A 13,819-nucleotide genomic window follows, 5' to 3' on the forward strand; every position below is an offset into this window, starting at 1 on the left:
TCACGACCTGGGCTGAAGTCGGCCGCTCAACCGACTGAGCCACCCAGGCGCCCCTAAGAAAAAGTATCTTTTAATGGTAACTTAAGCTTTGGTTCCCAAATTGTTCCACTTCTTGTACTGTGTATTAAATATGCACAAGTAAAAGAACCATGTTAGGAATTCTAAATTAAAATTTCTCAACAGATAAAAGGGGATGTAATCATTACTACATGACTGTAAGGTATGCAAGCTAGGTAAATGTAAGGTTGATTGCTTGTTTTTACTCTTATTTAAAATTAAGAGAATGTTTTGTAAATGATACCTGAAATACCCTCTACATACTATTGGTACTTTGTTGGTATTTGTACACAGCCAATCAAACTCTTATCGTAACTAAAAATGAAATTAATTTCCTAGTAACTCAGTCAAATTAAGATAAATCAAGCAGAAAAGTTACAAGAGAATAGCCTGGAGAATTACCATAGTCATTCTTTCAAAGAGATGAAATATTTAACCTGTAAGTCAATCCAGTGCAGAAAAAAGTAAGGCATGTATCAAAATCTTAAGTTTGTCAGAAATCAGAAACTACAATGAACTGGATTTAAACAGACACCACTCGAAATGGGTATCACAACCCAAAACCCCTTTAAGATTTTCATTCTGGTTCCTTATATCATAAAATACAGTTTAAAAGAAGCAAAAAACAAAGACAATTCCATTACAGTACTATTGTAACATTCAAATAATTTATTTCCATTTTCCTGAAGTTTTTATGTGTATTTTTATTGCAGTTGCCAGTATTTATCAATTACATATTTTCTTACTACATCAATAGTTTAGTCTCTTAACTTCTTTTTTTATATATTAGAAACAAGAAAATACCTTAGCTGCAGGAATCTCTAAAAGAGCTCCAAGTTCTTCAAAGGTAATATTATTATATAATTTGCTTGCAGACAACAAATTGTGTTCAATAACAGCTCTGTCCAAGATGCTAGAACCTTAAATAAATATAAATTAGACAGTTTTAAGTGAGACTTGTCTTACGCTTTTAAAATACTCATCCTTTTTTTCTAAAAACTTCTAGGCACATAACAACCCATAATCATTGTCTTTATTCCTCTTACGAAATTTTAAAAGTAAGGAAAATGCCTTATTTAGTAGAGTTTGAATAGTATACAATTAAATACAAATAACATATTTAGAAAATGAGTGACCAGCAAATACTTACTAACCGGCTGAATGGATTTAACCCTTAAGGTTTGAAGTTTTACTTCCTTATGGTAGCTGTCAGATTGATTAACTTTACTTTTCTTGGTAGGAGCACAAACTTTTGTTAGCAAGAAGTGGCAAAACCCCCATGCAACATGTTCCACAAGCTTGATAAAGTCAGTGCATGTACAGCTCAGTAGAAATACCTGTTTTCTTTTGGGCACTCCGTAAGTACCTTACCATGATGCAAAGATGAGAAATGTCTGGAAGGTAGGGCCAGCTAACCATGAGAGATCAGCCATAGCATCCTCCCTTAAGTGAAGTAATATAAGGCCTGATGAAGTACTGGACACAAGGCCCCATTCTGAAGGTGCCTGACTTGCTAGGTTCACCCAATTCTTTTTTTTCCTTTCCAGTTTTATGGAGATATAATTGACATATAATATTGTTGTTTTTTTAATTACAAGGATTTTTTTCAAATTTTTTAAAAATTCCAGTTAGTTAACATACAGCGTAACATTAGTTTCAGGTGTACAATCCAGTGATTCCTCATTTCCATACACCACCCTGTGTGCATCACAACAAGTGCACCCCTTAATCCCCACCACCATTTAACCAATCCCCCACCCCGCCCACTTCCCCTGCAGTAACCCTCAGTTTGTTCTCTATAGTTAAGAGTCTGTTTTTCTAGTTTGCCTCTCTCCCCCCATCCTCACCCCATGTTCATCTGTTTTGCTTCTCAAATTCCAAATGAATGAAGTCATATGGCATTTGTCTTTCTCTGACTTATTTTACTTAGGATAATATTCTCTAACTCCATCCACGTCATGGCAAATGGCAAGATTTCACTCCGGTGTATGAGTAATACACACACACACACACACACACACACACACACAACATCTTTATCCATTCGTCAGTCGATGAACATTTGGGCTCTTTCCATACTTTGGCTATTGTTGACAGTGTTGCCATAAACATCAGTGGACACGTATTCCTTTTGAATCAGTAGTTTTATATTCTTTTTTTTTTTAATTTTTTTTTAACGTTTACTTATTTTTGAGACAGAGAGAGACAGCATGAACGGGGGAGGGTCAGAGAGAGAGGGAGACACAGAATCCCAAACAGGCTCCAGGCTCTGAGCTGTCAGCAGAGAGCCCGACGTGGGGCTCAAACTCACGGACCGCGAGATAATGACCTGAGCCGAAGTCAGATGCTTAACCGACTGAGCCACCCAGGCGCCCCAGTAGTTTTATATTCTTTGGGTAAATACCGAGTAGTGCAATTGCTGGGTTGTAGGGTAGTGCTATTTTTAACTTTCTGAGGAACTTCCATACTGTTTTCCAGAGCAGCTGCACCAGTTTGCATTCTTACCAGCAGTGCAAGAGGGTTCCCCTTTCTCTGCATTCTCATCAACATCTGTTGTTCTTGTGTTGTTAATTTTAGTCATTCTGACAGATATGAGGTGATATCTCATTGTGGTTTTAATTTGTATTCCCCTGATGATGAGTAATGTTGAGCATCTTTTCATGTGCCTATTAGTTTTCTGTATGTCTTCTTTGGAAAAATGTCTCTTCATGTCTCCTGCCCATTTTTTTACTGAATTATTTGTTTTTTGGGTATTGAATTTTGTTAAGTTATTTGTATATTTTGGATACTAACCCTTTATCAGATGTGACTTGTATTAGTTTAAGGTATACAACATAATGATTTGATATATATACACACTGTGAAATGATTATCACCATAAGTTCATATAGCATCCATTACCTCAAACAATTTTTTTCTTGTGGTGAGAACTTTTAAGATCTACTCTCTTAGCAACTTTCAAATATAAAGACCTAAATAAATGGGAAAATAGAAAGACCTAATACTGTTAAGATGGCAACAGTCCCCAGGTTTGTCTATGGAGTCAGTGCAATCCCTATCAAAATTCCAGCTGGCTTCTTTGCAGAAACTGACAAACTGATTTTAATTTAAAAAAACTTTTTTTTAAGTTTATTTATTTATTTTGAAAATCGGGGAGGGACAGAGAGAGACGGAGAAAGACAATCCCAAGCAGGCTCTGTGCTGATATGGGGCTTGTGAGATCAGTTTGTGAGATCATCACAGTTTGTGAGCTTATGACCTGAACCAAAATCAAGAGTTAGACGCTGAACCACCTAAGCCAACCAGGCGCACCCCCCCAACAAATTTTGTTAAGTAGGCTCCATGCTCAGCATGGAGCCCAACATGGGGCTTGAACTCAAGACCTTGAGATCAAGACCTGAGCTGAGATCAAGAGTCAGGCACTTAACCAACTGAGCCACCCAGGTGTCCTGACAACTGATTTTAGAATTCAAAGAGAATTCTAAACTGATTTTAGAATTCAAAGAGAAGCCAAAACAACATCGGAAAAAAAGAAACCAAAAAACAAAAAAAAAACAAACAAAAAAACTTGCACATCCTGATTTCAAAACTTACTACAGAGCAACCAAAGGGCACATGGGTGGCTCAGTTGATTGAGCATCTGACTCTTGATTCTGGCTCAGGTCATGCATGATCTGATGGTTCGTGGCTTTGAGCCCTGTGTCAGGCTCTATGCTGATGGTACAGAGCCAGCTTAGGATTCTCTCTCTCCCTTTCTTTGCCTTTCCCCCACTCGTGCTCTCTCCTCCTCTCTCAAAATAAATGAATTAAAAAAAAAAAAAAAAAAAAAAAAAAAAGAGCAACCAAGATAGTGTGGTACTGGCATAAAGATAGGCATATAGAATAAAGGAAAATAACTGAAATTCCAAAAATAAACTCTCACATTTACGGTCAACTGATTGCCAACAAGGATGCCAAAATAATTCAATGGGAAACTTCTAGTCTTTTCAACAAATGGTGCTGGGACAACTGGATACCTACATGGAAAGAGTAAAAATTGGACCCCTATCTAACACCATATGTAAAAATGAACTCAAATGAATGTAAGAGCTACAACTATAAAACTTACAGAAAAAAACACGGCAAATCTTCACGACCTTGGATTAGGCAATGGTTTCCTAGATAGGATACTGAAAGCACAGCAAAAACAAACAAACAAAAAACCCAGATAAACTGAACTTCATCAAAATTAAAAACTTTAATGTTTCAAAGGACACCACCAAAAAAGTGAAGAAACAACACACAGAATGGAAGAAAATATTGGCAAATCATCTGATAATGATCAGGTCTAGAATATATAAAGAATTCCTACAATTCAGTAATAAAAGGACAAATAACTCAATTTAAAAACTGAAAAGGATCTGAGTAGACTTTTCTCTAAAGATATAAAAATAGCCAATAAGTACACAAAAGAACTCTTCAACATCATTAAACCTAAGGGAAATGCAAATCAAAATGACAAGATACCACTTCATACACACTAGGATGCCTAAATCAAAAAGACAGATAATAAATGTGGGCCAAAATAAGGAGAAATAAGAACCCTCACACACAGCTGGCAGGAATATAAAAAGGAACAGCTATTTTGAAAGCAGTCTGGGGGCGCCTGGGTGGCTCAGTCGGTTAAGCGGTCGACTTCGGCTCAGGTCATGATCTCGCGGTCCGTGAGTTCGAGCCCTGCATCGGGTTCTGTGCTGACAGCTCAGAGCCTGGAGCCTGTTTCAGATTCTGTGTCTCCCTCTCTCTGACCCTCCCCCATTCTGCTCTGTCTCTCTCTGTCTCAAAAATAAATAAACGTTAAAAAAAAAAAAATTAAAAAAAAAAAAAAAGAAAGCAGTCTGGCAACTTTTCAAAAGACTAAACACAGAGTTATCATATGACCCAGCCATTCCACTCCTAGGTGTATAACCAGAAGAATTAAAAACCTGTGTCCAGACAAAAACTTGTACATGAATGTTCATAGCACCATTATTAATAGCCCCAAAGTAAAAATAACCTAAATTTCCAGCAAGTAATGAAGAAATAAAATGTGGTATATCCATATAACAGAATACTATTTGGCAATAAAAAGGAATAAAGTACTGATAAATGCTACAACATGGATAAACATTTTGCCAAGTGAAAAGTCAATCACAAAAGGCTACATATTGTGTGATTCCATTTACATAAAATGCCCAACACAGGCAAATCTATTGAGCAGAAAGGAGATTAGTAGTAATGTTATACAACTCCAAGAATATACCAAAAAACAATTAATTGTAATGAAAAAAAAAATACGTCTCAAGATTGCTAATGTATGGTTGTAATGCCAGTAGACAAAAATGTCCATGGGTGCTTGGGTGGCTCAGTCAATTAAGTGTCCGACTTCAGCTCAGGTCATGATTTCACAGTTTGGGAGTTCAAGCCCCACATCGGGCTCTGTGCTGACAGCCTGGAGCCTGGAGCCTGCTTCAGATTCTGTGTCTCCCTCTCTCTCTCTCTCTCTGCCCCTCCCCCACTCATACACTGTCTCTCTCTCTCTCTCAAAAATAAACATTAAACAAAAATATTAAACAAAAATGCCCAAAAGAAATAAGGAAAGCAGTAAGGTCTAAAATAAGGAAAGCAATAAGGTCTAAAATAAGGAAAGCAATAAGGTCTAACATGGAAGAAGATGACAAAACACCTGTCCTCTCTATATAGTCCCACATGAGAAATCTGAGAATCATTGCATCCTCAGAGGTCCTAGTGAGTCTCTTTCTTTTTAGGAAAGAATCATGTGATTACATTCTTTTCACATTTTTTTTTTTCATGACAGAAACTCAAAGTCAAATCTGAGGCTTGACTATATCAATTCTGGAAACTTTTTCTTTTTATCTATCTTTTATCTAGTTTGTCAGACACCTTCTTGCAAAAAGAATTTAAAGCTGCTCAGAAGAATATACAGAAGATAAGAGAATTTAAAAGTAGCAACAATCAACACACATACACACACACTATTTACAGTTGGGTTACAAATTTAATAAGTTTCCTAGCAGCCAAGATCAAAAAAAAAAAGTTTATAGTTTGTTTAATAAGATAAAAATTAACTGTTCAGGAGAATCACAACTAACTCTAAGATTGTGAAGGAATTTTTCCTGAGGATCTGCATAACAAATATCCTATAGAAAAAAAAAAAACACCTCCTTTAGAAAGAAAGATAAGGATTAAGGATCAACTAGTTTGCTTCTTGATTTTTTATTTTTATTTTTTTCATGTTTATTTACTTTTAAGAGAGAGAAGGACAGAGAGTGAGTGGGGAAGGGGCAGAGAGAGGGAGACAGAGGATCCCAGGCAGGCTCCACACTGTCGCACAGAGCCTGATGTGGGGCTCGACCTCACAAACTGTGTGATCATGACCTGAGCTAAAACTAAGAGTCAGATGCTTAACCAACTGAGCCACCCAGGCCCCCCTCAATTAGTTTGTTTCTTAAAGTACAAATTAAATGAAAGAAATTCCACAGGAAGTCACTATAATCCCTTCAGCGGTCTGGTTTAACTCCAGCCAGTAAGACTGAGTGAAGTGAATACCTTTCAGCAAACCCCTGCATAAATGACTCTTTATAGATAAATTCTCTTTGGTATAGGATGACACTGAATCCAAGGAAGAGAGTCTAACAGATCTGTATGTTTGTTTATCTTGACCTTTTTCATGTTTCTGATGGTCTATGTGTTACTTTTATTATTATGTATGTTACTGTTATAAGCTTCTTTAAAACCTTTGTAGACAAATGTACACAAAGTAACTGATGTTATAAGCAGACAACTTATTAAAAACTTCTTTTCCGGAAAAGGTAGCCTGACTTAAGCAAATACATCCTTGAACTAGGAAACACGACACCAAGTTCTATTCTTACAGGCAAAACGTTCACCCTGATTAACCTTAGGCAAATTACTGTGCCAAATTTTGCTCTATCTAAAATAGGACTGGATAATTATACTCTGTTACAAACTGATGCTTAAGATTAATTAAGGTACTTATTGAAGGGTTTGAGTTTTTAAAACACCAGGTCTGTAATTCTGCCCTTACAGTTTCCAAAAATGCATTATTCTACAATATGTTTTCCAATAGGACTACTTTTATAATTCAAACCCATATTTGTATATTACACTCATCTTCAGTCAATGTAATATTCCTTTTTTGGTCATCAAATGTTGGATAAAAATATTATAGAAAGATATCAAGATGCTTCAAATTTAACACACTTTTCACTAGAGTGTACCTAAATATTTGCTCCCACATATTTATAAGACATGATCATTACCATCAGCTGTAGTTGCTTTTTGGTGAGGCATCAGCATGGCAGCAAATTCTTGAAGCTGATTTCCTCTGATGATCCTATCTAGGTACATTTTCTCTAGGATCCCATAAGCAGCAAGTTGCTGGCATCTTTCATCCTTAAAAAGGGTAGCTAGCATCCGAGAACGCTGCTGTCCTAAGGGAAACAAATGAGCATCAAATATTCTCACAATCTATTTCCCCAATAAAAAACTATGTTATGACTTCATTCTTGCCTACTAAAATATACAGCCAATTCTCGGGATTTGTGGCAGTTATGTTCTACAAAGTTGTTGCCAATTCCTACTTCTAGGGGAAATACAGGATTAGGCTCCTATGAGCCTCTGGACACAGTGTTTTTGTCAACTGATCAATATGTAACCTTGCTTTATGTTACTCTGTTAAAGGTACTTTATTTAATATATATTGTCGGTTATATTTAATATATATTGTCAATTCATCATTGTTCATGATGATACATAAGGAGGGAGTGTCATGATGGCCTACAACGAAAGAAAGCAAATATAACAAACAGCTAAGAAAATTTAGGAAAAAAAAGTAATGAAGGGGGAGTAGCCCTGCCAGATAATAAAATAATAATCAATAAAATAAAATCAATAATACTATGATAATGCCAGTAGCATAGTACTAGTATATCCATAAATAGGCTAATTAACGGAACAGAATACTAGATTTAGAAATCTGTAATGTGCTAAATCAATAGGGGAAAAAAGATTACTTAATAAAAGATACTAGGTCAAATAGCCATTTAGACAAAAAAAAAGGGTAATTCCCTATCTCATTCCCTACACCAAAATAAATCCAAACGGATTAAGACTTGCAGGTAAATTGAAGTGAGAAATAGGCAACATTAATCTAAATTAGTGATTAATCTGGGGCAGGGGTTGAGGGGGTGGTGGTTGGAGATAGTGCCTAGAAGGAAGCATCAAAGTAAAATATGAAAGCCTAAAGCGGCAATTCTCAAAGGGGGTCTCCAAGACCCTTCAAGGGATCAGCCGGTGAGCCAATGCTATTTTATAATAGTATAAAAACATCCTTTACGTTTTTCACTGTGTTGGCACTTACACTGCTGGTGCGAAAGCAATGGCGGCTAAAACAGCTGGCACCACCGCACAAATCAAGGCTGTGGCACTGGCAACGAACTGTATTGTGCCACACACTCAACAGTCAAAACAAAAGACAGCCTGCAGCAGAAAGGAGTTATTTTTATTAAGTACCGACATGAGAACACATCTTTTTAATATTCTGTGCAACAAAATGGGAAATGCACGTAAAGCACTTCTGCTGCAAACCGAAGAACAATGGTTGTCCCAAGGAAACCCTGCAAGCTGAACACCATTTACGTAAGACAATGACTAACAGACAAAATGATGGGTTTTCAGACTTGGGTATTTGGTAGATATTTTTTAAAAAATGAACAAAGCAAGCCTATCAAGTCCAACCAACAGTATTTGTTGTCGCTGATAAAATTAGAATTTTTAAGAAACAATCAGAATTTTAGAGAACTTCTATCTGCCACCATGAGCTTGACAGCTTTCGAATAGTTAAAGGTTCTTTTGATAAGATCAGGTGTAATATATTCAAATGTAATTTTTATATGTTGCATAATAAAGTATGTCAATATTTGGATTGCATAACTCAGTGAACCAATAGTATCCAAACAACCAAACATAATGATACAAAATGGAGTAAAGGATCCATTCAAGCACAAGACAGACCAAGACTTTAACATTAACAAGGTGCAAAAAGTTCATTGATACGGTTTCAGATGCCACACTGTGACTAACCTATAAGAAACCATACCACTGGTCAAGTTAAGTGTAGCATGAAAGAATATCACAATTATCTGAAAAAGTCATCAATATGCCTCCTTTTTCCAATTACACACTGTGAGCTGGATTTTCTTCATATACTTCCTTTGAAACAACATATCAAAGCAGACTGAATACAGAAGTACTTTTAAGAATTCAGCTTAAAAAAAAATTCAGTTTTTGTCTGTTAAGATAGACATTGATAAGATTTGAAAAGATGTAAAAACAACTTCTCTTAACTTTTTTTACTTTAGAAAATATAGTTATTTGATAAAAATATCACTTTTTATTTATATGTAATGGACTTATGATTGCTACTTTTAAATGAATTATTTTTTAAATTTATTATCTCAATTGCTAATATAGTATCAATAGATATAACCTACATAAGCAAAGGAAAGGGTTCTCAATTTTTCAGTGTAAAGGGGTTCTGAGACCAGAATCTGAGGATGTGGGAAACTAGGGTACTGAAAGAAAACACGTGGGAATTTAAAATACCTAATTTCAGAATAGGAAAGACCTTTCTAAGCAAGTAAACAAAACCCAAAGTCCATAAAAAAAAGAGATTAATATATTTAACCGTATAAAAATAAAGAGTTTCTGCATGGCAAAAATTTCATAGACAAAACCAAAAATGAGACAACAAATTGGGGAAAAAATTGTTAAATTTCTTATATAGGCGCTTTCATAAATCACCAAGATAAAAACTCAAAGCCTGGCTAATAAACATAAACAGATAATTCATTCAAAAAAATACAGGTTTTTCAATAATGATTTTTCTTAACATATGAAAAGATGCTCAAGAGCATTCCTAGTAAATGAAATGCAAATTAAAACTGGAGTGAAATACTACCTTTTCATCCATTAGCAAAGATGAAAACGTTTGATAATACAGGTGTGAGAAATCAGGTCTGCATGGACACTGTTGCCTGGAAGGTAACACTAAAGGGCGGTATATAATTTCTATACAAAGTTTAAAGGTATATACCCTGGGACTCAAGAATTTAACCTATACATGTATTCATATATGTGCATAATCACTATAGCACTGTTTGTAACTGACTAAATAAATTATGATAAAGCCAAGCAATAGAAAATCAAAAAGAATGAGCGATATGTATTGACATTTAAAGATCACTGATATATAGGTACAGGAAAAAAACAGGTGGCCAAAGTGTGTATATCATGCTACCACTTATATAAAAAAAAGGTGGGGGGGACACAGACACTTTTACATTGAAGGAAATACAAGTAATTGATAAAAGCTCATTAGAACTGGAAGCAGTACCACGTTATGTATTGCCTTTTCAGTAACAAAAATGTAATAAGTAAGATCACTGCTTCATAAAGAATGAAATGCATAGTGTGAACACGTCATTAGGCTCTCAACCAAACACAGATCAAGAATAGACATTCTAAAAATGATTTAGAAAAGCCAGTTTAGAATTACCAGCATTTCTCCTCAATGCCCTTTCTGCTTTATAAGTTGAGTGATGTACATGCTGTAATTTAGTAAAAGAGAACAAAGAATATTTTTCACATTTACCAAAGAAAAGGATAAATGTGAGATCTGAAACTAAGGCTTGAAGGTTAAAAAAGATCTCAAAAGCAGTGTATTATCATCAATCTCTAGATTTTAATTTTAACTTCTCTTTATGTAATTCTCACATAATTTTGTTATTCATTTTTAAGTTATCTATTTATTAGGCGAACTAAACTCCATATTCTCTCTCGTAATTACTCCTAACACATGTAGGTAATAGACTGATACATGCATATTTAAAAATTTTTGAAGTTAACAATCTATTTTATTGCTGTTTTTAACTGTTTAAAGTGTTTCAACTAAATTTACCATAATGGTAGTAATAAGACCTCCCCTTGAAGAATAAATAATTCCTTACTAAATCCTCCAATAATAACAAACCTGAAATTATTAAGCAAAGATAACTCTTTATGAAAGCACAAATTACATGTTTACCTGCTGATGCTAAGATGGTACAGTGCAAAGCGTGTTTTAAGGCCTCTAGTCTTTCACTTTCGTGCACTATTGTCTTGTAGGAGAGCTCATTGTACCTTTGTGCAGCTTCAATGAATTTTCTTCTATAATCAAGAACACGTGCATAGCATACCTACAGAAGGGAAAATGTTTCAATTAGGGGGAAAAATTAAAAATCAAAGCAAAAAATAAAAGAGAGAATTTCTAATACATAACACCATTTATCAGATATCTGGAATATCTCAGTATAGTAGGACTCTCCAATACAAAATTAATTCCAAATCAACTCATCTGTTACCTTATAATGTATCTGTAACTGTTCATTGGTTGATTCATTCTGAAGCAATGATGCTCGATTTATGTAAGCCTCTGCCTGGACTGGGTCATCATCCTCCAGATATAGCCTAGCAATCTTCAGGTAAGTCTCCAACTTATAATCTACATTGTACTGCCTAGGATATAACACAAAAATATAATGGCTAAATATTTTATCAAGAAAATTTTTAGGAGTGGTAAAAAATGTATTTTTCCTCCATACATGCTGTTAATATAAGCATATCAAATTTTTACTGCATTAGAGAAAAATCTAAAAAAATACTTCCAAAATAAATGTTATTGAATTTTTATTTTATCATCATGATTGCTCCATTGTATTTTAGTTTCCTTTAGTCCTCAAATAATCTCACAGTCAAAGAACTTAAAAGAAAAAATGCCCAGTTTAGGGGTACACCGTATACTGGTGCTGGGGCTATTAGTACAACCATCCTGGAAAACAATTTGGCAATATATTCTCCAATCATTCTTTGAATCTTTTAAAATGCATATATTCCTTAGCTACTATATTTTATCTCTAGAAAACAAATCGCAAGAAAATAATAAGGGATGTGCACACATATGTACAAGGAATATTCATTTGTAAAGCTACTCATAAATACATGTAAGAAAAAAATTAGAAATCACCTATTATGATATTTTTAATAATCAATTAAATTGTGGTACATAAAGATGGTATAATAATATATAGTTATTATAATCATTACTACGTGAAAATAGTCATCATGTGTTTTTGGTAAGTCAAAAAATAGGATAAGACAGCATGGAAGACACCATTAGAAAGTATTTCTATACATGTGTATGAAGATGGTAATAGCAATTATTTCTAGGCACTGAGATTCCAGGTGGTTTTCATTTTCTTCTTTATCCCAGTAGCCACGTTTTATGCAAGAAATGCACAACTGAACACCTCACCTAATTCAAAACTCACATAATTCATGATTAAGCCTTAGAGAAAAATGAATCTTTTTTATTGCCAGCAAAGTGATGCCACCATGTGGCAAGAACTGAGTTTACAATTTACATGGCCCAACTCTGAAATTAATTCTTTACTTTTTAAATTTTTTTATACAAATTTGAATTTTCTCCACAAGTCATATATTACTGACATTTGGCACTACAGTGTTTCCTTTCACAACTCGAATTTACACGAACTGCTATACATAGCACTATACTTTTCTCAATTTTTCAATTTTACGCCAAGTGTATCTATTAAATGTATTACTTTAATTATCAGAATGAATCATAGTTTAAAGAAACGAGTTCTCAACCGTTTATCCAGATTTTACTTTTAATCACTTTTAGGTTAATTTGTTTAGGAAACTTCTAAATTAAAAAAAACAAGGGCTAAATTTTCAGTTCTCTGATATCCTCACAAAGATAATGCTATAGGACTACCAAAATGATAAATCCCATCACTGCAAAGAACAGTATCTAATTTTATATTTATTTCAACTACCAGTGAAAATAAATCAATTGCCCTGTACTAGGAAGAAAATGCTCCAGACAGAGTAAGACCAAAGCCAATAAGCCCAGCCTTTTCAAACTATCAAAGAAAAAAACCCAAATTAACAAGAGGCTTTGGAAAGCAAAATTCAGTATCTACATAACAAAACCATTTTCATAAACTGGTTGCTTTTTCAAGGAGCATCACTGCCTAATAATTTCGTAAGTAATGCAGAAAAGCCAAGATGCCTGAAGTAGTGTCTGCCTTATCATCTTTCATAAATATTAATGAAGACCAAAAAAGAATCCCTCATTTCCCTGGTAAAAAAAGTAGAGAAGCAGATGAAACATTTTTAAGTCATTCACAGTTGGTACTGAGAGGGGAAGTGTGTTTAAAAAGTGTAACCAAGAATCTCACATCTGTCTTCTTCCTTGTACAATATACTTGGGAGGAATGTTTCATTAAGCACTATAGATGTTTTTAAAAATACTTAACAAAAAGTTAAGATTAACTGAATAAAAGTTACAACCTATCATCTTAATTTTTTCTAATTGTTTCTCCATCTCACTTCTTCTAGCATCTCAAACCCAACAACCCACTGAACTCACTGTGACCTCCAAACCACTGATCTTGTTACATTGTTACCTCTTTTTCCCCTTGATGGCCTCACTTAACTCCTAAATAGCTTAAGCCCTATGGTCAATCATTGTAATTATTGATTTGAATGTGCATTCATCTCCCTTGTCCCACTTTTGCTGTCACACTTGGCCAAAATCCTAACTCTGGTTAAACCTAAGTTTGTCTACTCCTTTCCTGCA

General features: G+C 34.6%; 1 protein-coding gene across 3 annotated transcripts in view; it reads right to left on the bottom strand.

Moving 5' to 3' along the window:
* Positions 1 to 13,819, bottom strand: part of COPS4 (COP9 signalosome subunit 4) — a 41,980-nt gene that overhangs the window by 7,856 nt on the left and 20,305 nt on the right. For all 3 annotated transcript variants that reach the window (XM_007074740.3, XM_042984270.1, XM_007074741.3), the window contains 4 exons: positions 11,520 to 11,673; positions 11,204 to 11,354; positions 7,380 to 7,550; positions 862 to 977 (listed from right to left, as the gene is read on the bottom strand). In XM_007074740.3, coding sequence (XP_007074802.2) covers positions 862 to 977; positions 7,380 to 7,550; positions 11,204 to 11,354; positions 11,520 to 11,673 — 592 coding nt within the window. The remainder of the gene's footprint in view (positions 1 to 861; positions 978 to 7,379; positions 7,551 to 11,203; positions 11,355 to 11,519; positions 11,674 to 13,819) is intronic.

Source organism: Panthera tigris, chromosome B1 (assembly GCF_018350195.1).
Source record: "Panthera tigris isolate Pti1 chromosome B1, P.tigris_Pti1_mat1.1, whole genome shotgun sequence".
Lineage (NCBI taxonomy): Eukaryota > Metazoa > Chordata > Mammalia > Carnivora > Felidae > Panthera > Panthera tigris.